This window comes from Leptodactylus fuscus, chromosome 2, assembly GCF_031893055.1.
Source record: "Leptodactylus fuscus isolate aLepFus1 chromosome 2, aLepFus1.hap2, whole genome shotgun sequence".
Taxonomy (NCBI): Eukaryota; Metazoa; Chordata; class Amphibia; order Anura; family Leptodactylidae; genus Leptodactylus; species Leptodactylus fuscus.
This window is the reverse complement of record NC_134266.1, coordinates 108,229,496-108,254,496: the sequence shown is the minus strand read 5'-3', so window position 1 is coordinate 108,254,496 and position 25,001 is coordinate 108,229,496. Positions and strand designations below refer to the sequence as shown.

General features: G+C 44.5%; 1 protein-coding gene across 1 annotated transcript in view; it reads right to left on the bottom strand.

The window, feature by feature from the left end:
• The window catches only part of ACACA (acetyl-CoA carboxylase alpha), a 290,659-nt gene that overhangs the window by 161,986 nt on the left and 103,672 nt on the right, over positions 1-25,001 (bottom strand). The window contains exons 29-30 of the mRNA XM_075264375.1: positions 2,757-2,780; positions 714-857 (exon numbers count right to left, since the gene is read on the bottom strand). Coding sequence (XP_075120476.1) covers positions 714-857; positions 2,757-2,780 — 168 coding nt within the window. The remainder of the gene's footprint in view (positions 1-713; positions 858-2,756; positions 2,781-25,001) is intronic.

The following is a 25,001-nucleotide window of genomic DNA, read 5'->3' as shown; positions in this document are numbered from 1 at the left end:
TTGTTTATACTATTTTAGGAATTGTCTATTGATTTGATGGCTTTTTACCAAATATTTATGGGATGCGAAGCAGAGAAAAAATGGCAGTTGAGCTTTTTTGGGTTATTTTTTTTACTGTGTGGGAAAAGTATTTTTATAAGTTTGCAGACTAGTCGTTTTCAGACACATACTTAATGTATATGTTTTGACTATCTACTTTTATTTGTGAAAGGGAGGGGCCATTTTTTAAAAAAATTTTTTTTTTACTGTTAGGGGTTTTGATCATTAGTACAATAATAAAACTGCTATTGCTGTAATACAGGCTGCTTAGCACAGTCTGTAATGGAACTTATATAATAATAAGCCAAGGAGACTTCAATAGGCTCCACACTGTCATCACAATGGTTCGCCACTCCAGATCTTGCTCTGGGGAACATCAGAAAATAGTGGGAAAATGTATTTAGGGGTTTAAGGGGGTTAATGGCCGCTATCATTAATAGTATAGTGGATGTCAAAAAACTGACGAGCTATCCTTTGACATTAGTATAGCACCTTTCTTAGTATTGTAGGTAAGCAATTAAATTAAAAGGGCTAGGTATAAGCAATGTGAATGATTAAATTGACATTACATGACTTCTAAAGTATGGAAAAATCCTTTGCAAGAAACTCAAGGTATGATCTACATTACAATGTTAATTATTGTGATGCAAATGGTTAATGTAAACAGAACATACCTGACAAAATCATCGAAAGTCCGAAAAGCAACCATACCGCCCATTCTCTGACACGGAGGAGTAAAAGAAGTATCAAGAAGAACATCACTGACGCTTGCAACATGCACCATCCCATAATGGTTAAGATTGGAAGAAAATGACATTCTGATAAAGATAATAAAAAGAATACAATCAATTAAAAAAAATTGTATTGTAATCTTCCATAAGTTTTCCCTCCCCAAATAGAATTTATATCAACAATTCATGAAGAGGTGTAATCTGAAGCTCCAAAACCACAAGATCAGGGTACAACTGTTACCGCTGAATACCCTGTAGTGGCCCCCCTGGTTGCACCACAATAATTATGCATTCTGCAACAATTCTGCCTGAATTCAGGTACATTTTGGTTAGTAAATCAGTCCCACTGTTTCCTACTCTACAGCTACATTGACAACTGATTTTCAGTTGATAGAGTGACATAGCCAAGAAGAGACTACATGTCCAAGAATGAACTTTTGCTTCCAAGGACTCCAAACTTGGGCACAGTTTTCTCTTATAATTGAATTTATAGATCTAAGTTAGCCATCCACACACTGCCGAAAAATACCCTCAGCAGAAATGCTGCGATTTCTGAAAACCATTGCGTTTTTGAAAATCGCAGCTTGTCTATTATACCTACGGAGACCCCAACGGTTTCTCTATAGGTATAATGGAAACAGACTTTCTGTGAAAAGTAATGCGGGACATGTTTCTGCTGTGCTTTTTCCCACTACCGTATTTTCCGGACTATAAGGCGCACATAAAATACTTTGATTTCCTCAGAAATCGAAAGTGCGCCTTATAGTCCGGTGCGCCTTATATAAGGCTTGAAGCGGCGGCACGCGAGGAGTTAAGCGGCGGCACGCGAGGAGTCAAGCGGCGGCCGCCGGCAAAGTCTGCATGCCGCTTCCATACATTGCAATGGGAGCGCGCTATTCAAATAGTATTCGTTCATCTCTAACTATTTGAATAGCGCGCTCTCATTGTAATGTATGGAAGCGGCATGCAGACTTTGCCGGCGGCCGCTGCTTAAAGAGATTCTACTAGAGATGAGCGAGTACTGTTCGGATCAGCCGATCCGAACAGTACTCGCTCAACTCTAGATTCTACCATTAAAAGAACCTCTTCCCCCTAACCACGTCGGAATAGCCTTAAAAGACTATTCGTCTCTAACCTTTCCCATAGCCAGCGCCGCCTTCTCCCTGAGCTGTGTTCGCGCCTTCCGTGTCGTCTTCTTTGGGCCTCATGGATGACGCATGCGCAGTCGGCTCTGGCTGCGAGAGCCTGTTAGAGCCGACTGCGCATGCGTCATCCATGAGGCCCAAAGAAGACAGAGACGGAGCTGCGGAAGAAGGCGGCGCTGGCTATGGTAAAAAGGTAAGGAGATTATTCCGACGTGATCAAGAAGGAAGTTCTTTAACTCCTCGTGTGCCGAGCGCTTCCATTCATTTCAATGGAAGCGTACCATTGAAATGAATAGAAGCGGCTGGCACGCGGGGGGTTAAGCGGCCGCCGGCAAAGTTTGCCGGCCGCCGCTTTCAATCATATAAGGCACACCGGACAGCGCTGCGCCTTGTAGTCCGGTGCGCCTTATATATGGACCTAGGCAGGACTATAAGGCGCTCATGGGTAATGCGCCTTATAGTCCGGTGCGCCTTATAGTCCGCAAAATACGGTACATTTTCCTCCGTGTGAATGGACCCTTAGCCTTAATCCCAGTTTCCTCTTGTTCCTCCCTCTTTATTCTATTAAATTATATTGACACAAGACAAACTTGTTGAAGAATCATTCATATGCAAGTAACATATTTTAGTTTGGAGAAATCACTACAATAAGTCTGCTGCTCGTGAATATATACCAACAGATTGCTACTATACTTCTATTGCCTTCGACACTTCTCGTTTTATCCTGTTTTCTGCGATAATGTATAACAGCATGTATAACAGCATACATAACATCACTGTAAAATTACTACACTATTGTAATTGTTTTACTTTTTGACAGAAAATCACATAAAAACCATACCTGTTCAGAGTAGGGATGTTCCCCCTGTAATGAAACAATAAAAATTATTGATATGCCAGTAATAGAAAAAGATAACACATACAACAAAGACACAAATAAGCATATGAGGGCAGATTTCTCAAGACTAGTATTTTCCACACCAGTTTGCACTTGACAAGGTGCACACCTCATCATAAATTAGGTGCATCTTCTGAGGTCCATACGCCTAAACAGAAAGTTATGGCAACTCCTTGTTGGTGTAGATTGATGGCATCATTTATGCTATAAAAGTGATGCAAATGATGATAAATCTGACACAGCAGATGGCTCTGTCCCATGACGTCCACTTTGCAGGACACAATTTTTAATTTTTTTTTGTTTATTTTTTTTAAATTCTGACTTGTGCAAAATAATTGTGACTTTTGTCATTTTTGTATACAATTTTTCTGGTGTACAAGCCAAGATAAAACAGCCCCATAGTCTTGTTATGTAAGAATATAATAGTTATTTACACTGTATGTAGTAATCTCACTAGTTAGTTGCACATAGCTCTGCTGAAATTTCTGCAACTGTCCCATTCAGTGAAATGAGGTTTGCAGAAAACCATCTGTGTCATGCAGAAATAAATTTCTTTAATAAATCTGCAACATATGTAATATACCCTTAGAAAGGACAAAGCATAGTGGACTGAATACGATATATAAATGGATAAATGGAACAAATCAGTCAAACGGTATCTTTTTATACAAAGCATTTTCACACTAAAAGAAAAAGGAAGCTCCTGACTTGTGTCCATTATAAAATGCTTTCCCGACACTGAATAATCTTAGTCTTGAAAAAGAACAAAACAAGCCAAGTGTCGGCCATCCATGGCGTCCCTGCAGGATGTTAAAAACGGATGACAAAAAGTTTTTCTGAAACCAGGAATGAATTGCCCACATTTAAAGCAAGGACACACATTCCAGCTATAATGTGACCACAACATTTTCTATTATGTTGTTTAATTTTTTTTTTGTTGTTGTTCATGACTTGCTGTTTGTTAATGGCTGTGTAGAGTTGCCACTTTAAGTTACTGGATAGCCATAAAAACTAGTATGCTCTGAACAGTTAGTTTTAAAAGGTCCATGTCACTGTGTAGCAGGTCAGTGAATGTTTCAGTGGTCATATGTCTGTGTCATGACATGATCGTTCAACAAAAAAGTAGAAATGCAAGAACCAGGAAGTATTGGGACAATTGCAGCAGAAAATCAATAATGTGACTATGACTTCTGATATGATTACATGAAATTCTAATTCCATCGCAACGTACTCCTTTTCCCCCCCAGGTTTCAATTTTACACCGATGAACACCAAACGGACCCCATTATATTCAATGAGGTCCATAGTGCGCCGTGTGTAACCACTATTAAAGTGGTCCGACTATCTTTTGTTACAGAACAGAACAACGGTTAGGCCACCACTCGAGTAAACCTAGTGTAAGGTTAATAAGCATAATAATAATAATAATAATCATAGTAAGGCAGGACAACTCTTTAGCTGTAACTAAAACATAAACATCTTTATCTTTTCAAAACGTATCCAAACTAAAAAATGAGTAAACTCATAAGAGTAATACAAAAAGTAAATTAAATTGATTGACTTGTATAAGAAAACTACACATTGACAAGACAAGAAGAAAAATGCCATATTAGTTATGAGCAAATGTATATTTTGTCTTTCCAGCTAATTCAACTGTACAGTATTTTGGTTTGATTTCTTCATTTGTAGAATAATCTAGGACATGTATTAACCAGAAAGGAGGAGGGAAACATGCAGATATGAAAACTCAAGAACATGAGATAAGGATTACACTTCAGTGTGTATTATACTAAATCCATTTTTTTGCACACAAAGCAGCAACTAATGGGGTGTAGAGAAAATCAGGGGGAGAGGTACACTAGTAACACATTCACTTGCTGAGAAGTTAATGATGTAGACTCAGCTTTATGTATAAATAAAGGTCTATGACACCAGAGAAACTGCAATAAAATATACATAAAAATTGCAGAGAAACCAATGGAAAATTCTGAACTAACAGATCGGATATAACCCACTAATAGTTTATAGCTTTCAAGATTATCAAGATGCTATGGCCCATTGATGAACAAACACCATTTTGGACCTCCATTTTAGCCTTTGCAGATAGTTAAACAGCACTTTTGGAATTAGTAAGCCGGTGGGTTTGGGCAATGGGTTGGGGAAATGATAGATACAGCGATAAATTAAGATTTGAGGCTACATTACTCTAAACTTTACATTAGGGTATGGTATTAGATATGCTGCATGTTTTCCATCCATATGACACAGGTGGAAGATCTGCAGTATAGTACAGTAGCAACAAAGCGGAGGAAATTTTATTGTATCTCATCCATACACTGTGGACAAATTTTGTAGGCAAATTTTAAAGCAGCAACATGTCAATTTACGTTGCAGATTTTCAACATTAATTTCACACTTTAAGTCACAGATGCAAAAAAAAACAACATAAAATATAACTTTTATTGTAATACAATAATACAATGGTAAAACGCTTACTCTGTTATAGAAATGTGATGTCTCTAAGTTCTAATTTGCTTTTCTCTAAATCATAGAAATGCATTTAACAGAAAGCCTACAGTTCTTGATAAGGATGTACTGAAAACAAAGGTCAGACAGCATGTGAGCTACTTCTTTAAATGACCAAGCCCTAAGATCGACTACCCAGGGCCGGGGCAGGCCTGTGGGCGGGGCGGGGTGGCCTATGGGCGGGACGGGTCTGTGGGCGTGGCCGGGCGGATCATGAGAGGTGGCCGCCCAGGCATCCCCGCTGTCTGCTTCTTCACAGCGCAGGCTGAGAGTTATCTCTGGACACTGACAGGCTGGGGCTGCGGCACATGTAGATAAATAACAAGTTCCATATAAAAATCAAACACTACCAGATGACAATTGCTTTTAAATCTAGTCTAGTATATCTTAGCTTATGCACTGCAGATATATATATATATATATATATATATATATATATATACACAAAAAAAATTTTTTCACATAATGGTTGTTTTTTCTTTTTATTAATTACATTAAGGAGAATTACTTTATTATTTTTCATTATGTTTACTGCAGTACCATGTTTAAGGAAATGCATGGGGTAAATATGTTCTTCTATCACTGCTTCTAAGTCGGTATTTACACCACATGGTTTTTTGGGTGCTAAATTTATGGAGTACATGAAAAAAATGCAACATAGGATGTGTTATTCTCAATGGCCCCAGGAGGAGGTTTCTGAAGTAGGGATCTGGGATACTGTTCTGGGTCCAGCAAGACCTCATGAAGGAGGCTCAGAGTTCCTGGTTGCACTGCACTGATTGTATGGTGTAGGGATGTGCCCCTTGATTGCTCCACTATCACTCACTGTGTATATTTGCAGTATTATTGTATGAGATGATGGAATTCCTCATGTGAGCAAAGGCATCGCTACAATGTCTGACTCTGCAGCATGTCCAATATCTTGGTTAAGTGAGGTAATATCATGCACTTTTGTATGCTTAAGTAATGCAGTTAGTTAAATATATTGGGGCAGATTTATTAAGATTGGTATTTTATATTCCAGCCTCAATAACTGCCATATATCTCCAATATTACTCACACCAGAAAATTGTCGCGAGTTATTATGACTATGTCAGACTGAGGCTGCCCTGTATCACTTTGTCAGTATTTTACATCAGTATTTTAAAGTAAAACCAAGCGAGGAACATAAAGAGAGTAATCTAATAATGGAAGCATATGGACATCTTTTCTATTTTGGACCTACTTCTGGCCTAAGACTACATTCAGAGGTGCAAAAACTGGGAAAAAAAATTATTCATGGCAGTCTTTACCCCCGCCGTGTGGCACCATTTTCTCGGATCCTCCATTCAATTCAGTGTAAAGCGGGGTTTCTGAAAATGCCCCAAAATAGGACATGACCTATATTTTGGCGATCCATAACAACAGATTGACAAAATAACGGTCATGAGAATAGCCCCCATTCGCCCATAGTGAAATTAATGTTGCCAGGTGACATCTATTAAACCCCCCCCCAAAAAAAAAAAAAGGTGTCACACGGTCAGCATTCACTGTTGTGTAAATCTAGCCTTAGGCTGTCGTTTTAATCTAGCAATCACTGTATAACATGGAACATGTGTAAGATGATAAATTTACCAGTTCACTTGCTATCGTTTACATCAATCCTTAATTTATAGTCAGATATTTCAGAAAAATCAACTCAGTCATTAATACAATTGAATAATTAGGAGCCCGAAAACCAAAAGCTACAATTGAAACAAGCTTGGGCAAGCTCACAAACTATAGAAATGAGTGAATACCTGGAGAAATGGAGCATTCTGATAAAAAAATACACTATTTTTCCACTACATTGACTGACCTTTGTGCTTACAAAGACACACATTTCAGCAATCATCAGCAATATGTGAAAAATAAATCCAGACTACACTGAGAAGGGACAGCTGAACAATGGATGCCAAACATTTACACTTCCTCTTATTCATGCCAGTTGAAGCCACAGCAGGAAGCAAATTTATGTGTCCTAAATAGAGATGAGCGAACACTAAAATGTTCGAGGTTCGAAATTCGATTCGAACAGCCGCTCAATGTTCGTGTGTTCGAACGGGTTTCGAACCCCATTATAGTCTATGGGGAACAGATACTCGTTAAGGGGGAAACCCAAATCCGTGTCTGGAGGGTCACCAAGTCCACTATGACACCCCAGGAAATGATGCCAACACCTCTGGAATGACACTGGGACAGCAGGGGAAGCATGTCTGGGGGCATCTAACACACCAAAGACCCTCTATTACCCCAACATCACAGCCTAACAACTACACACTTTACACACTCAATACCACCTCTCTGACAGTAGGAAAACACCTTGAAACATGTGTATTTGGCACTTGCAGTGAGGAGAGCTTGTCACCAGCAGTGAATTTGGCCCTTGTAGTAAGTTGAGGTTGGCACCAACATTTGTTTTGAAAATCAGGGTGGATTGAGCCTCTAACCAGCAGAGTTTGGGCAAATTCATGGTGGAGGGAGCCTCTAAAAACCCCAGTTTGGACCAATTCATGGTGGAGGGAGCCTCTAAAAACCCCAGTTTGGACCAATTCATGGTGGAGGGAGCCTCTAACCAGCCCAGTTTGGGCAAATTCATGGTGGAGGGAGCCTCTAAAAAACCCAGTTTGGACCAATTCATGGTGGAGGGAGCCTCTAACCAGCCCAGTTTGGGCAAATTCATGGTGGAGGGAGCCTCTAACCAGCCCAGTTTGGACCAATTAATGGTGGAGGGAGCCTCTAACCAGCCCAGTTTGGACCAATTAATGGTGGAGGGAGCCTCTAACCAGCCCAGTTTGAACCAATTCATGGTGGAGGGAGCCTCTAAACAGCCCAGTTTGGGCAAATTCATGGTGGAGGGAGCCTCTAAAAAACCCAGTTTGGACCAATTCATGGTGGAGGGAGCCTCTAACCAGCCCAGTTTGGACCAATTAATGGTGGAGGGAGCCTCTAACCAGCCCAGTTTGGACCAATTCATGGTGGAGGGAGCCTCTAAACAGCCAAGTTTTGGGAAATTCATGGTGGAGGGAGCCTCTAACCAGCCCAGTTTGGACCAATTCATGGTGGAGGGAGCCTCTAAACAGCCAAGTTTTGGGAAATTCATGGTGGAGGGAGCCTCTAACCAGCCCAGTTTGGACCAATTCATGGTGGAGGGAGCCTCTAAAAAACCCAGTTTGGACCAATTCATGGTGGAGGGAGCCTCTAAACAGCCCAGTTTGGGCAAATTCATGGTGGAGGGAGCCTCTAACCAGCCCAGTTTGGACCAATTAATGGTGGAGGGAGCCTCTAAACAGCCCAGTTTGGGCAAATTCATGGTGGAGGGAGCCTCTAACCAGCCCAGTTTGGACCAATTCATGGTGGAGGGAGCCTCTAACCAGCCCAGTTTGGGCAAATTCATGGTGGAGGGAGCCTCTAAAAAACCCAGTTTGGACCAATTCATGGTGGAGGGAGCCTCTAACCAGCCCAGTTTGGGCAAATTCATGGTGGAGGGAGCCTCTAACCAGCCCAGTTTGGACCAATTAATGGTGGAGGGAGCCTCTAACCAGCCCAGTTTGGACCAATTCATGGTGGAGGGAGCCTCTAACCAGCCCAGTTTGGACCAATTAATGGTGGAGGGAGCCTCTAAACAGCCAAGTTTTGGGAAATTCATGGTGGAGGGAGCCTCTAACCAGCCCAGTTTGGACCAATTCATGGTGGAGGGAGCCTCTAAACAGCCCAGTTTGGGCAAATTCATGGTGGAGGGAGCCTCTAAAAAACCCAGTTTGGACCAATTCATGGTGGAGGGAGCCTCTAATTAGCCCAGTTTGGACCAATTAATTGTGGAGGGAGCCTCTAACCAGCCCAGTTTGGACCAATTAATGGTGGAGGGAGCCTCTAAACAGCCCAGTTTGGGCAAATTCATGGTGGAGGGAGCCTCTAACCAGCCCAGTTTGGACCAATTAATGGTGGAGGGAGCCTCTAACCAGCCCAGTTTGGACCAATTAATGGTGGAGGGAGCCTCTAACCACCCCAGTTTGGACCAATTCATGGTGGAGGGAGCCTCTAACCAGCCCAGTTTGGACCAATTCATGGTGGAGGGAGCCTCTAAAAAACCCAGTTTGGACCAATTCATGGTGGAGGGAGCCTCTAAACAGCCCAGTTTGGGCAAATTCATGGTGGAGGGAGCCTCTAAAAAACCCAGTTTGGACCAATTCATGGTGGAGGGAGCCTCTAACCAGCCCAGTTTGGACCAATTAATGGTGGAGGGAGCCTCTAAACAGCCAAGTTTGGACCAATTCATGGTGGAGGGAGCCTCTAAAAACCCCAGTTTGGACCAATTCATGGTGGAGGGAGCCTCTAACCAGCCCAGTTTGGACCAATTAATGGTGGAGGGAGCCTCTAACCAGCCCAGTTTGGACCAATTAATGGTGGAGGGAGCCTCTAACCACCCCAGTTTGGACCAATTCATGGTGGAGGGAGCCTCTAAACAGCCAAGTTTGGACCAATTCATGGTGAAGGGAGCCTCTAAAAACCCGTTTGGACCAATTCATGGTGGAGGGAGCCTCTAACCAGCCCAGTTTGGGCAAATTCATGGTGGAGGGAGCCTCTAAACAGCCCAGTTTGGGCAAATTCATGGTGGAGGGAGCCTCTAACCAGCCCAGTTTGGACCAATTAATGGTGGAGGGAGCCTCTAACCAGCCCAGTTTGGACCAATTAATGGTGGAGGGAGCCTCTAACCACCCCAGTTTGGACCAATTCATGGTGGAGGGAGCCTCTAAACAGCCAAGTTTGGACCAATTCATGGTGGAGGGAGCCTCTAAAAACCCCAGTTTGGACCAATTCATGGTGGAGGGAGCCTCTAACCAGCCCAGTTTGGACCAATTAATGGTGGAGGGAGCCTCTAACCAGCCCAGTTTGGACCAATTCATGGTGGAGGGAGCCTCTAACCAGCCCAGTTTGGACCAATTAATGGTGGAGGGAGCCTCTAAACAGCCAAGTTTTGGGAAATTCATGGTGGAGGGAGCCTCTAACCAGCCCAGTTTGGACCAATTCATGGTGGAGGGAGCCTCTAAACAGCCCAGTTTGGGCAAATTCATGGTGGAGGGAGCCTCTAAAAAACCCAGTTTGGACCAATTCATGGTGGAGGGAGCCTCTAATTAGCCCAGTTTGGACCAATTAATTGTGGAGGGAGCCTCTAACCAGCCCAGTTTGGACCAATTAATGGTGGAGGGAGCCTCTAAACAGCCCAGTTTGGGCAAATTCATGGTGGAGGGAGCCTCTAACCAGCCCAGTTTGGACCAATTAATGGTGGAGGGAGCCTCTAACCAGCCCAGTTTGGACCAATTAATGGTGGAGGGAGCCTCTAACCACCCCAGTTTGGACCAATTCATGGTGGAGGGAGCCTCTAACCAGCCCAGTTTGGACCAATTCATGGTGGAGGGAGCCTCTAAAAAACCCAGTTTGGACCAATTCATGGTGGAGGGAGCCTCTAAACAGCCCAGTTTGGGCAAATTCATGGTGGAGGGAGCCTCTAAAAAACCCAGTTTGGACCAATTCATGGTGGAGGGAGCCTCTAACCAGCCCAGTTTGGACCAATTAATGGTGGAGGGAGCCTCTAAACAGCCAAGTTTGGACCAATTCATGGTGGAGGGAGCCTCTAAAAACCCCAGTTTGGACCAATTCATGGTGGAGGGAGCCTCTAACCAGCCCAGTTTGGACCAATTAATGGTGGAGGGAGCCTCTAACCAGCCCAGTTTGGACCAATTAATGGTGGAGGGAGCCTCTAACCACCCCAGTTTGGACCAATTCATGGTGGAGGGAGCCTCTAAACAGCCAAGTTTGGACCAATTCATGGTGAAGGGAGCCTCTAAAAACCCGTTTGGACCAATTCATGGTGGAGGGAGCCTCTAACCAGCCCAGTTTGGGCAAATTCATGGTGGAGGGAGCCTCTAAACAGCCCAGTTTGGGCAAATTCATGGTGGAGGGAGCCTCTAACCAGCCCAGTTTGGACCAATTAATGGTGGAGGGAGCCTCTAACCAGCCCAGTTTGGACCAATTAATGGTGGAGGGAGCCTCTAACCACCCCAGTTTGGACCAATTCATGGTGGAGGGAGCCTCTAAACAGCCAAGTTTGGACCAATTCATGGTGGAGGGAGCCTCTAAAAACCCCAGTTTGGACCAATTCATGGTGGAGGGAGCCTCTAACCAGCCCAGTTTGGACCAATTAATGGTGGAGGGAGCCTCTAAACAGCCAAGTTTTGGGAAATTCATGGTGGAGGGAGCCTCTAACCAGCCCAGTTTGGACCAATTCATGGTGGAGGGAGCCTCTAAAAAACCCAGTTTGGACCAATTCATGGTGGAGGGAGCCTCTAAACAGCCCAGTTTGGGCAAATTCATGGTGGAGGGAGCCTCTAACCAGCCCAGTTTGGACCAATTAATGGTGGAGGGAGCCTCTAAACAGCCCAGTTTGGGCAAATTCATGGTGGAGGGAGCCTCTAACCAGCCCAGTTTGGACCAATTCATGGTGGAGGGAGCCTCTAACCAGCCCAGTTTGGGCAAATTCATGGTGGAGGGAGCCTCTAAAAAACCCAGTTTGGACCAATTCATGGTGGAGGGAGCCTCTAACCAGCCCAGTTTGGGCAAATTCATGGTGGAGGGAGCCTCTAACCAGCCCAGTTTGGACCAATTAATGGTGGAGGGAGCCTCTAACCAGCCCAGTTTGGACCAATTCATGGTGGAGGGAGCCTCTAACCAGCCCAGTTTGGACCAATTAATGGTGGAGGGAGCCTCTAAACAGCCAAGTTTTGGGAAATTCATGGTGGAGGGAGCCTCTAACCAGCCCAGTTTGGACCAATTCATGGTGGAGGGAGCCTCTAAACAGCCCAGTTTGGGCAAATTCATGGTGGAGGGAGCCTCTAAAAAACCCAGTTTGGACCAATTCATGGTGGAGGGAGCCTCTAATTAGCCCAGTTTGGACCAATTAATTGTGGAGGGAGCCTCTAACCAGCCCAGTTTGGACCAATTAATGGTGGAGGGAGCCTCTAAACAGCCCAGTTTGGGCAAATTCATGGTGGAGGGAGCCTCTAACCAGCCCAGTTTGGACCAATTAATGGTGGAGGGAGCCTCTAACCAGCCCAGTTTGGACCAATTAATGGTGGAGGGAGCCTCTAACCACCCCAGTTTGGACCAATTCATGGTGGAGGGAGCCTCTAACCAGCCCAGTTTGGACCAATTCATGGTGGAGGGAGCCTCTAAAAAACCCAGTTTGGACCAATTCATGGTGGAGGGAGCCTCTAAACAGCCCAGTTTGGGCAAATTCATGGTGGAGGGAGCCTCTAAAAAACCCAGTTTGGACCAATTCATGGTGGAGGGAGCCTCTAACCAGCCCAGTTTGGACCAATTAATGGTGGAGGGAGCCTCTAAACAGCCAAGTTTGGACCAATTCATGGTGGAGGGAGCCTCTAAAAACCCCAGTTTGGACCAATTCATGGTGGAGGGAGCCTCTAACCAGCCCAGTTTGGACCAATTAATGGTGGAGGGAGCCTCTAACCAGCCCAGTTTGGACCAATTAATGGTGGAGGGAGCCTCTAACCACCCCAGTTTGGACCAATTCATGGTGGAGGGAGCCTCTAAACAGCCAAGTTTGGACCAATTCATGGTGAAGGGAGCCTCTAAAAACCCGTTTGGACCAATTCATGGTGGAGGGAGCCTCTAACCAGCCCAGTTTGGGCAAATTCATGGTGGAGGGAGCCTCTAAACAGCCCAGTTTGGGCAAATTCATGGTGGAGGGAGCCTCTAACCAGCCCAGTTTGGACCAATTCATGGTGGAGGGAGCCTCTAACCAGCCCAGTTTGGACCAATTAATGGTGGAGGGAGCCTCTAACCACCCCAGTTTGGACCAATTCATGGTGGAGGGAGCCTCTAAACAGCCAAGTTTGGACCAATTCATGGTGGAGGGAGCCTCTAAAAACCCCAGTTTGGACCAATTCATGGTGGAGGGAGCCTCTAACCAGCCCAGTTTGGACCAATTAATGGTGGAGGGAGCCTCTAAACAGCCAAGTTTTGGGAAATTCATGGTGGAGGGAGCCTCTAACCAGCCCAGTTTGGACCAATTCATGGTGGAGGGAGCCTCTAAACAGCCCAGTTTGGGCAAATTCATGGTGGAGGGAGCCTCTAAAAAACCCAGTTTGGACCAATTCATGGTGGAGGGAGCCTCTAATTAGCCCAGTTTGGACCAATTAATTGTGGAGGGAGCCTCTAACCAGCCCAGTTTGGACCAATTAATGGTGGAGGGAGCCTCTAAACAGCCCAGTTTGGGCAAATTCATGGTGGAGGGAGCCTCTAACCAGCCCAGTTTGGACCAATTAATGGTGGAGGGAGCCTCTAACCAGCCCAGTTTGGACCAATTAATGGTGGAGGGAGCCTCTAACCACCCCAGTTTGGACCAATTCATGGTGGAGGGAGCCTCTAACCAGCCCAGTTTGGACCAATTCATGGTGGAGGGAGCCTCTAACCAGCCCAGTTTGGACCAATTAATGGTGGAGGGAGCCTCTAACCACCCCAGTTTGGACCAATTCATGGTGGAGGGAGCCTCTAAAAAACCCAGTTTGGACCAATTCATGGTGGAGGGAGCCTCTAAACAGCCCAGTTTGGGCAAATTCATGGTGGAGGGAGCCTCTAAACAGCCCAGTTTGGGCAAATTCATGGTGGAGGGAGCCTCTAACCAGCCCAGTTTGGACCAATTAATGGTGGAGGGAGCCTCTAACCAGCCCAGTTTGGACCAATTCATGGTGGAGGGAGCCTCTAAACAGCCCAGTTTGGGCAAATTCATGGTGGAAGGAGCCTCTAACCAGCAGAGTTGTGGGAAAGCAGGGTGGAGGGAGCCTCTAACCAGCAGAGTTGGTGGAAATCAGGGTGGAGGGAGCCTCTAACCAGCAGAGTTGGGGGAAATCATGTTGGAGGGAGCCTAGTATTAGCAGAATTGTGCAACGCTTATGGTGGATGAGTATGAGGATGCGGAGGAATTGGAGAGGTTGAGTACAGACATGGAGTTTCATGTTGGGGTGCTTTACACAGGTGGGCACAAAAATGAAGGCTCTATCCAGTGGTGGTTCATTTTTATCAAAGTGAGCCGGTCGGCACTCTCAGCTGACAGACGGGTGCGCTTGTCAGTGATGATGCCACCGGCTGCACTGAACACCCTCTCAGATAGGACGCTGGCGGCAGGACAGGACAGCACCTCCAAGGCATATAGGGCAAGTTCAAGCCACAGGTCCAACTTCGACACCCAATACGTGTAGGGCGCAGAGGGGTCGGAGAGGACAGGGCTGTGGTCGGAAAGGTATTCCCGCAACATGCGCCTATACTTCTCACGCCTGGTGACACTAGGACCCTCCGTGGCGGCACTTTGGCGAGGGGGTGCCATCAAGGTGTCCCAGACCTTAGACAGTGTGCCCCTCGTTTGTGTGGACCGGTGAGAACTTGGTTGCCTACTGGAGGAACTGCCCTCCCTGCCGCCACTGTCACATGCTGGAAACATCTCCATCATATTCTGCACCAATTGCCTGTGGCAAGCATTGATGCGATTGGCCCTCCCCTCTACCGGAATAAAAGACGAGATGTTGTTTTTATACCGGGGGTCAAGGATAGCAAAGATCCAGTACTGGTTGTCCTCCATGATTTTGACAATACGCTTGTCGGTTGTAAAGCACCCCAACATGAACTCAGCCATGTCTGCCACAGTGTTAGTTGGCATGACTCCTCTGGCCCCACCGGAAAGTTCAATCTCCATTTCCTCCTCATCCTCCATGTCTACCCATCCGCGCTGCAACAATGGGACGATTCGAAGTTGCCCGGAAGCCTCCTGTATCACCATCACATCATCGGACAACTCTTCTTCCTCCTCCTCCTCCTCCTCCTCCTCCTCCATTAAACGCAGTGAAGCGGACAGATGTGTGGACCTACTCTCCAGCTGTGACGGATCGGATGCTATCCCTAACTCCTCTGTGTGATCTGAGTTATCCCTGATGTCAATCAGGGATTCTCTCAGAACACACAAGAGCGGGATTGTAAGGCTCACCATCGCATCCTCAGAGCTCACCCTCCTTGTGGACTCCTCAAAGACCCGTAGGATGTCACAAAGGTCTCTCATCCATGGCCACTCATGGATGTGAAACTGAGGCAGCTGACTTTGTGGCACCCTAGGGTTTTGTAGCTGGTATTCCATCAAAGGTCTCTGCTGCTCAACCACTCTATTCAACATCTGAAACGTTGAGTTCCAGCGTGTGGGGACGTCGCACAAAAGCCGGTGTTGTGGCACATGCAGGCGTTGCTGGAGAGATTTTAAGCTAGCAGCGGCTACTGTCGACTTGCGAAAGTGGGCGCACATGCGCCGCACTTTCACCAGTAGCTCTGGAACATTGGGGTAGCTCTTTAGGAAACGTTGCACCACTAGGTTGAAGACGTGGGCCAGGCATGGAACATGTTGGAGTCCGGCAAGCTCCAGAGCTGCTACCAGGTTCCGGCCGTTATCACAAACGACCATGCCTGGGCCCAGGTGCAGCGGCTCAAACCATATTGCCGTCTCATCGAGGAGGGCATCCCTCACCTCGGAGGCAGTGTGCTGTCTGTCCCCCAAGCTGATCAGCTTCAGCACAGCCTGCTGACGTCTACCAACGCCAGTGCTGCAACGTTTCCAACTCGTAGCTGGGGTCAATCTAACAGCGGAGGAGGAGGCGGTGGCGGAGGAGGAGGCGGAGGAGGAGGCGGTAGAGGAGGAGGAGGAGGGGGGTGTTCTTCTCGTGTCCCTGCCAGGAATGTTAGGCGGGGAGACGAGGTACACCGGGCCAGTTTGGGAAGCAGTCCCAGCCTCAACTACATTTACCCAGTGTGCCGTCAGTGAAATGTAGCGTCCCTGTCCGCATGCACTTGTCCACGCGTCGGTGGTCAAGTGGACCTTTGTGCAAAGCGCGGAACTAAGGGCCCGCCTGATGTTGAGTGACACGTGCTGGTGCAAGGCGGGGACGGCACACCGGGAGAAGTAGTGACGGCTAGGGACGGCATAGCGAGGTGCCGCAGTTGCCATCAGGTCCAGGAAGGCGGGAGTTTCAACAAGCCGGAACGCCAACATCTCCTGGGCCAGCAGTTTAGCGATGTTGGCGTTCAAGGCTTGCGCGTGTGGGTGGTTAGCAGTGTATTTCTGCCGCCGCTCCAATGTCTGAGAGATGGTGGGTTGTTGTAAAGAAACGCCTGATGGTGCCTTTGATGGTGCAGGAGAAGGAGATAAGACAGGACCAGGGGAGGATGAGGTAGAAGTCAACAAAGTGGCGGAGGCAGATGAAGTGGTGTCCTGGCTCGTCCTCTGGAGTGCATCGCCAGCACAGTCAGCAGTGGCAGTGGCAGAGGCAGAGGCAGTGGCAGTGGCGTGAACGGCAGGCGGCCTTTGTCCTGCCGTTGCTGCCTGCCACTGATTCCAGTGCTTGGATTCCAAATGACGGCGCATTGAAGTGGTGGACAGGTTGCTCTTCTCAGAGCCCCTAATCAATTTCGAGAGGCAAATTGTGCAGACAACACTATATCTGTCCTCGGCGCATTCCTTGAAAAAACTCCACACCTTCGAGAAACGTGCCCTCGAGGTGGGAGTTTTTCGGGGCTGGGTACGAACTGGAACATCTTGGGAGATTCCGGGTGTGGCCTGGCTTCGCCTAAGCTGCTGACCTCTGCCTCTGCCTCTAGCTACCCTTTTTGGTGCTGCACCTGCCTCAACATCCACACTACTTTCCCCGCTTGACATCCCCCCTGTCCAGGTCGGGTCAGTGTCCTCATCATCCACCACTTCCTCTTCCAACTCCTGTCTCATCTCCTCCTCCCGCACAATGCGCCAGTCAACTGGATGCCCTGACGGCAACTGCGTCACATCATCGTCGATGAGGGTGGGTTGCTGGTCATCCACCACCAAATCGAACGGAGATGGAGGAGACTCTAGTGTTTGAGCATCTGGACACAGATGCTCCTCTGTTAGGTTCGTGGAATCGTGACGTGGAGAGGCAGGTTGAGGGACAATGAAAGGAGCGGAGAACAGCTCTGGGGAGCAGGGACAGTTTGGGTTATTGTTCTGTAAAGCTTCGGAATTTTGGGAGGAAGGAAGACAAGACTGTTGGGTAATAGGAGGAGAGGAGGCAGAGTCTGACTGGCTGCTGGACAATGTGCTGTAAGCGTTCTCTGACAGCCATTGCAAGACCTGTTCCTGGTTCTCGGGCCTACTAAGGTTTGTACCCTGCAGTTTAGTTAATGTGGCAAGCAACCCTGGCACTGTGGAGTGGCGCAATGCTTGCTGCCCCACAGGAGTAGGCACGGGACGCCCTGTGGCTTCACTGCTACCTTGCTCCCCAGAACCATTCCCCCGACCTCGCCCACGGCCTCGTCCACGTCCCTTTCCGGGAGCCTTGCGCATTTTGAATTCCTAGTTAGAAATTGGCACTGTATACCAGTAGTAAAAATTGTGGGTGCACGTAACCCCAATATATTCTTTGAATTCCCAGTCAGACACTGGCACTATATGGCAGTAGCAAGAAATGAGGGTATTTGTATTCCCAATATACTCTTTGAATTCCCAGTCAGACAATGGCACTGTATACCAGTAGTAAAAATTGTGGGTGCACGTAACCCCAATATATTCTTTGAATTCCCAGTCAGACACTGGCACTATATGGCAGTAGCAAGAAATGAGGGTATTTGTATTCCCAATATACTCTTTGAATTCCCAGTCAGACAATGGCACTGTATACCAGTAGTAAAAATTGTGGGTGCACGTAACCCCAATATATTCTTTGAATTACCAGTCAGAAACTGGCACTATATGGCAGTAGCAAGAAATGAGGGTATTTATAACCCCAATATATTCTTTGAATTCCCAGTCAGACAATGGCACTGTATACCAGTAGTAAAAATTGTGGGTGCACGTAACCCCAATATATTCTTTGAATTACCAGTCAGAAACTGGCACTATATGGCAGTAGCAAGAAATGAGGGTATTTGTATTCCCAATATACTCTTTGAATTCCCAGTCAGACAATGGCACTGTATACCAGTAGTAAAAATTGTGGGTGCACGTAACCCCAATATATTCTTTGAATTACCAGTCAGAAACTGGCACTATATGGCAGTAGCAAGAAATGAGGGTATTTATAACCCCAATATATTCTTTGAATTCCCAGTCAGACAATGGCACTGTATACCAGTAGTAAAAATTGTGGGTGCACGTAACCCCAATATATTCTTTGAATTCCCAGTCAGAAACTGGCACTATATGGCAGTAGCAAGAAATGAGGGTATTTGTATTCCCAATATACTCTTTGAATTCCCAGTCAGACAATGGCACTGTATACCAGTAGTAAAAATTGTGGGTGCACGTAACCCCAATATATTCTTTGAATTACCAGTCAGAAACTGGCACTATATGGCAGTAGCAAGAAATGAGGGTATTTATAACCCCAATATATTCTTTGAATTCCCAGTCAGACAATGGCACTGTATACCAGTAGTAAAAATTGTGGGTGCACGTAACCCCAATATATTCTTTGAATTCCCAGTCAGAAACTGGCACTATATGGCAGTAGCAAGAAATGAGGGTATTTGTATTCCCAATATATTCTTTGAATTCCCAGTCAGACAATGGCACTGTATACCAGTAGTAAAAATTGTGGGTGCACGTAACCCCAATATATTCTTTGAATTACCAGTCAGAAACTGGCACTATATGGCAGTAGCAAGAAATGAGGGTATTTATAACCCCAATATATTCTTTGAATTCCCAGTCAGACAATGGCACTGTATACCAGTAGTAAAAATTGTGGGTGCACGTAACCCCAATATATTCTTTGAATTCCCAGTCAGACACTGGCACTATATGGCAGTAGCAAGAAATGAGGGTATTTGTATTCCCAATATACTCTTTGAATTCCCAGTCAGACAATGGCACTGTATACCAGTAGTAAAAATTGTGGGTGCACGTAACCCCAATATATTCTTTGAATTACCAGTCAGAAACTGGCACTATATGGCAGTAGCAAGAAATGAGGGTATTTATAACCCCAATATATTCTTTGAATTCCCAGTCAGACAATGGCACTGTATACCAGTAGTAAAAATTGTGGGTGCACGTAACCCCAATATATTCTTTGAATTACCAGTCAGAAACTGGCACTATATGGCAGTAGCAAGAAATGAGGGTATTTGTATTCCCAATATACTCTTTGAATTCCCAGTCAGACAATGGCACTGTATACCAGTAGTAAAAATTGTGGGTGCACGTAACCCCAATATATTCTTTGAATTACCAGTCAGAAACTGGCACTATATGGCAGTAGCAAGAAATGAGGGTATTTATAACCCCAATATATTCTTTGAATTCCCAGTCAGACAATGGCACTGTATACCAGTAGTAAAAATTGTGGGTGCACGTAACCCCAATATATTCTTTGAATTCCCAGTCAGAAACTGGCACTATATGGCAGTAGCAAGAAATGAGGGTATTTGTATTCCCAATATACTCTTTGAATTCCCAGTCAGACAATGGCACTGTATACCAGTAGTAAAAATTGTGGGTGCACGTAACCCCAATATATTCTTTGAATTACCAGTCAGAAACTGGCACTATATGGCAGTAGCAAGAAATGAGGGTATTTATAACCCCAATATATTCTTTGAATTCCCAGTCAGACAATGGCACTGTATACCAGTAGTAAAAATTGTGGGTGCACGTAACCCCAATATATTCTTTGAATTCCCAGTCAGACACTGGCACTATATGGCAGTAGCAAGAAATGAGGGTATTTGTATTCCCAATATACTCTTTGAATTCCCAGTCAGACAATGGCACTGTATACCAGTAGTAAAAATTGTGGGTGCACGTAACCCCAATATATTCTTTGAATTACCAGTCAGAAACTGGCACTATATGGCAGTAGCAAGAAATGAGGGTATTTATAACCCCAATATATTCTTTGAATTCCCAGTCAGACAATGGCACTGTATACCAGTAGTAAAAATTGTGGGTGCACGTAACCCCAATATATTCTTTGAATTACCAGTCAGAAACTGGCACTATATGGCAGTAGCAAGAAATGAGGGTATTTGTATTCCCAATATACTCTTTGAATTCCCAGTCAGACAATGGCACTGTATACCAGTAGTAAAAATTGTGGGTGCACGTAACCCCAATATATTCTTTGAATTACCAGTCAGAAACTGGCACTATATGGCAGTAGCAAGAAATGAGGGTATTTATAACCCCAATATATTCTTTGAATTCCCAGTCAGACAATGGCACTGTATACCAGTAGTAAAAATTGTGGGTGCACGTAACCCCAATATATTCTTTGAATTCCCAGTCAGAAACTGGCACTATATGGCAGTAGCAAGAAATGAGGGTATTTGTATTCCCAATATACTCTTTGAATTCCCAGTCAGACAATGGCACTGTATACCAGTAGTAAAAATTGTGGGTGCACGTAACCCCAATATATTCTTTGAATTACCAGTCAGAAACTGGCACTATATGGCAGTAGCAAGAAATGAGGGTATTTATAACCCCAATATATTCTTTGAATTCCCAGTCAGACAATGGCACTGTATACCAGTAGTAAAAATTGTGGGTGCACGTAACCCCAATATATTCTTTGAATTCCCAGTCAGAAACTGGCACTATATGGCAGTAACAAGAAATGAGGGTATTTGTATTCCCAATATATTCTTTGAATTCCCAGTCAGACAATGGCACTGTATACCAGTAGTAAAAATTGTGGGTGCACGTAACCCCAATATATTCTTTGAATTACCAGTCAGAAACTGGCACTATATGGCAGTAGCAAGAAATGAGGGTATTTATAACCCCAATATATTCTTTGAATTCCCAGTCAGACAATGGCACTGTATACCAGTAGTAAAAATTGTGGGTGCACGTAACCCCAATATATTCTTTGAATTCCCAGTCAGACACTGGCACTATATGGCAGTAGCAAGAAATGAGGGTATTTGTATTCCCAATATACTCTTTGAATTCCCAGTCAGACAATGGCACTGTATACCAGTAGTAAAAATTGTGGGTGCACGTAACCCCAATATATTCTTTGAATTACCAGTCAGAAACTGGCACTATATGGCAGTAGCAAGAAATGAGGGTATTTATAACCCCAATATATTCTTTGAATTCCCAGTCAGACAATGGCACTGTATACCAGTAGTAAAAATTGTGGGTGCACGTAACCCCAATATATTCTTTGAATTACCAGTCAGAAACTGGCACTATATGGCAGTAGCAAGAAATGAGGGTATTTGTATTCCCAATATACTCTTTGAATTCCCAGTCAGACAATGGCACTGTATACCAGTAGTAAAAATTGTGGGTGCACGTAACCCCAATATATTCTTTGAATTACCAGTCAGAAACTGGCACTATATGGCAGTAGCAAGAAATGAGGGTATTTATAACCCCAATATATTCTTTGAATTCCCAGTCAGACAATGGCACTGTATACCAGTAGTAAAAATTGTGGGTGCACGTAACCCCAATATATTCTTTGAATTCCCAGTCAGAAACTGGCACTATATGGCAGTAGCAAGAAATGAGGGTATTTGTATTCCCAATATACTCTTTGAATTCCCAGTCAGACAATGGCACTGTATACCAGTAGTAAAAATTGTGGGTGCACGTAACCCCAATATATTCTTTGAATTACCAGTCAGAAACTGGCACTATATGGCAGTAGCAAGAAATGAGGGTATTTATAACCCCAATATATTCTTTGAATTCCCAGTCAGACAATGGCACTGTATACCAGTAGTAAAAATTGTGGGTGCACGTAACCCCAATATATTCTTTGAATTCCCAGTCAGACACTGGCACTATATGGCAGTAGCAAGAAATGAGGGTATTTGTATTCCCAATATACTCTTTGAATTCCCAGTCAGACAATGGCACTGTATACCAGTAGTAAAAATTGTGGGTGCACGTAACCCCAATATATTCTTTGAATTACCAGTCAGAAACTGGCACTATATGGCAGTAGCAAGAAATGAGGGTATTTATAACCCCAATATATTCTTTGAATTCCCAGTCAGACAATGGCACTGTATACCAGTAGTAAAAATTGTGGGTGCACGTAACCCCAATATATTCTTTGAATTACCAGTCAGAAACTGGCACTATATGGCAGTAGCAAGAAATGAGGGTATTTGTATTCCCAATATACTCTTTGAATTCCCAGTCAGACAATGGCACTGTATACCAGTAGTAAAAATTGTGGGTGCACGTAACCCCAATATATTCTTTGAATTACCAGTCAGAAACTGGCACTATATGGCAGTAGCAAGAAATGAGGGTATTTATAACCCCAATATATTCTTTGAATTCCCAGTCAGACAATGGCACTGTATACCAGTAGTAAAAATTGTGGGTGCACGTAACCCCAATATATTCTTTGAATTCCCAGTCAGAAACTGGCACTATATGGCAGTAGCAAGAAATGAGGGTATTTGTATTCCCAATATACTCTTTGAATTCCCAGTCAGACAATGGCACTGTATACCAGTAGTAAAAATTGTGGGTGCACGTAACCCCAATATATTCTTTGAATTACCAGTCAGAAACTGGCACTATATGGCAGTAGCAAGAAATGAGGGTATTTATAACCCCAATATATTCTTTGAATTCCCAGTCAGACAATGGCACTGTATACCAGTAGTAAAAATTGTGGGTGCACGTAACCCCAATATATTCTTTGAATTCCCAGTCAGAAACTGGCACTATATGGCAGTAGCAAGAAATGAGGGTATTTGTATTCCCAATATATTCTTTGAATTCCCAGTCAGACAATGGCACTGTATACCAGTAGTAAAAATTGTGGGTGCACGTAACCCCAATATATTCTTTGAATTACCAGTCAGAAACTGGCACTATATGGCAGTAGCAAGAAATGAGGGTATTTATAACCCCAATATATTCTTTGAATTCCCAGTCAGACAATGGCACTGTATACCAGTAGTAAAAATTGTGGGTGCACGTAACCCCAATATATTCTTTGAATTCCCAGTCAGAAACTGGCACTATATGGCAGTAGCAAGAAATGAGGGTATTTGTATTCCCAATATACTCTTTGAATTCCCAGTCAGACAATGGCACTGTATACCAGTAGTAAAAATTGTGGGTGCACGTAACCCCAATATATTCTTTGAATTACCAGTCAGAAACTGGCACTATATGGCAGTAGCAAGAAATGAGGGTATTTATAACCCCAATATATTCTTTGAATTCCCAGTCAGACAATGGCACTGTATACCAGTAGTAAAAATTGTGGGTGCACGTAACCCCAATATATTCTTTGAATTCCCAGTCAGACACTGGCACTATATGGCAGTAGCAAGAAATGAGGGTATTTGTATTCCCAATATACTCTTTGAATTCCCAGTCAGACAATGGCACTGTATACCAGTAGTAAAAATTGTGGGTGCACGTAACCCCAATATATTCTTTGAATTACCAGTCAGAAACTGGCACTATATGGCAGTAGCAAGAAATGAGGGTATTTATAACCCCAATATATTCTTTGAATTCCCAGTCAGACAATGGCACTGTATACCAGTAGTAAAAATTGTGGGTGCACGTAACCCCAATATATTCTTTGAATTACCAGTCAGAAACTGGCACTATATGGCAGTAGCAAGAAATGAGGGTATTTGTATTCCCAATATACTCTTTGAATTCCCAGTCAGACAATGGCACTGTATACCAGTAGTAAAAATTGTGGGTGCACGTAACCCCAATATATTCTTTGAATTACCAGTCAGAAACTGGCACTATATGGCAGTAGCAAGAAATGAGGGTATTTATAACCCCAATATATTCTTTGAATTCCCAGTCAGACAATGGCACTGTATACCAGTAGTAAAAATTGTGGGTGCACGTAACCCCAATATATTCTTTGAATTCCCAGTCAGAAACTGGCACTATATGGCAGTAGCAAGAAATGAGGGTATTTGTATTCCCAATATACTCTTTGAATTCCCAGTCAGACAATGGCACTGTATACCAGTAGTAAAAATTGTGGGTGCACGTAACCCCAATATATTCTTTGAATTACCAGTCAGAAACTGGCACTATATGGCAGTAGCAAGAAATGAGGGTATTTATAACCCCAATATATTCTTTGAATTCCCAGTCAGACAATGGCACTGTATACCAGTAGTAAAAATTGTGGGTGCACGTAACCCCAATATATTCTTTGAATTCCCAGTCAGAAACTGGCACTATATGGCAGTAGCAAGAAATGAGGGTATTTGTATTCCCAATATATTCTTTGAATTCCCAGTCAGACAATGGCACTGTATACCAGTAGTAAAAATTGTGGGTGCACGTAACCCCAATATATTCTTTGAATTACCAGTCAGAAACTGGCACTATATGGCAGTAGCAAGAAATGAGGGTATTTATAACCCCAATATATTCTTTGAATTCCCAGTCAGACAATGGCACTGTATACCAGTAGTAAAAATTGTGGGTGCACGTAACCCCAATATATTCTTTGAATTCCCAGTCAGAAACTGGCACTATATGGCAGTAGCAAGAAATGAGGGTATTTGTATTCCCAATATACTCTTTGAATTCCCAGT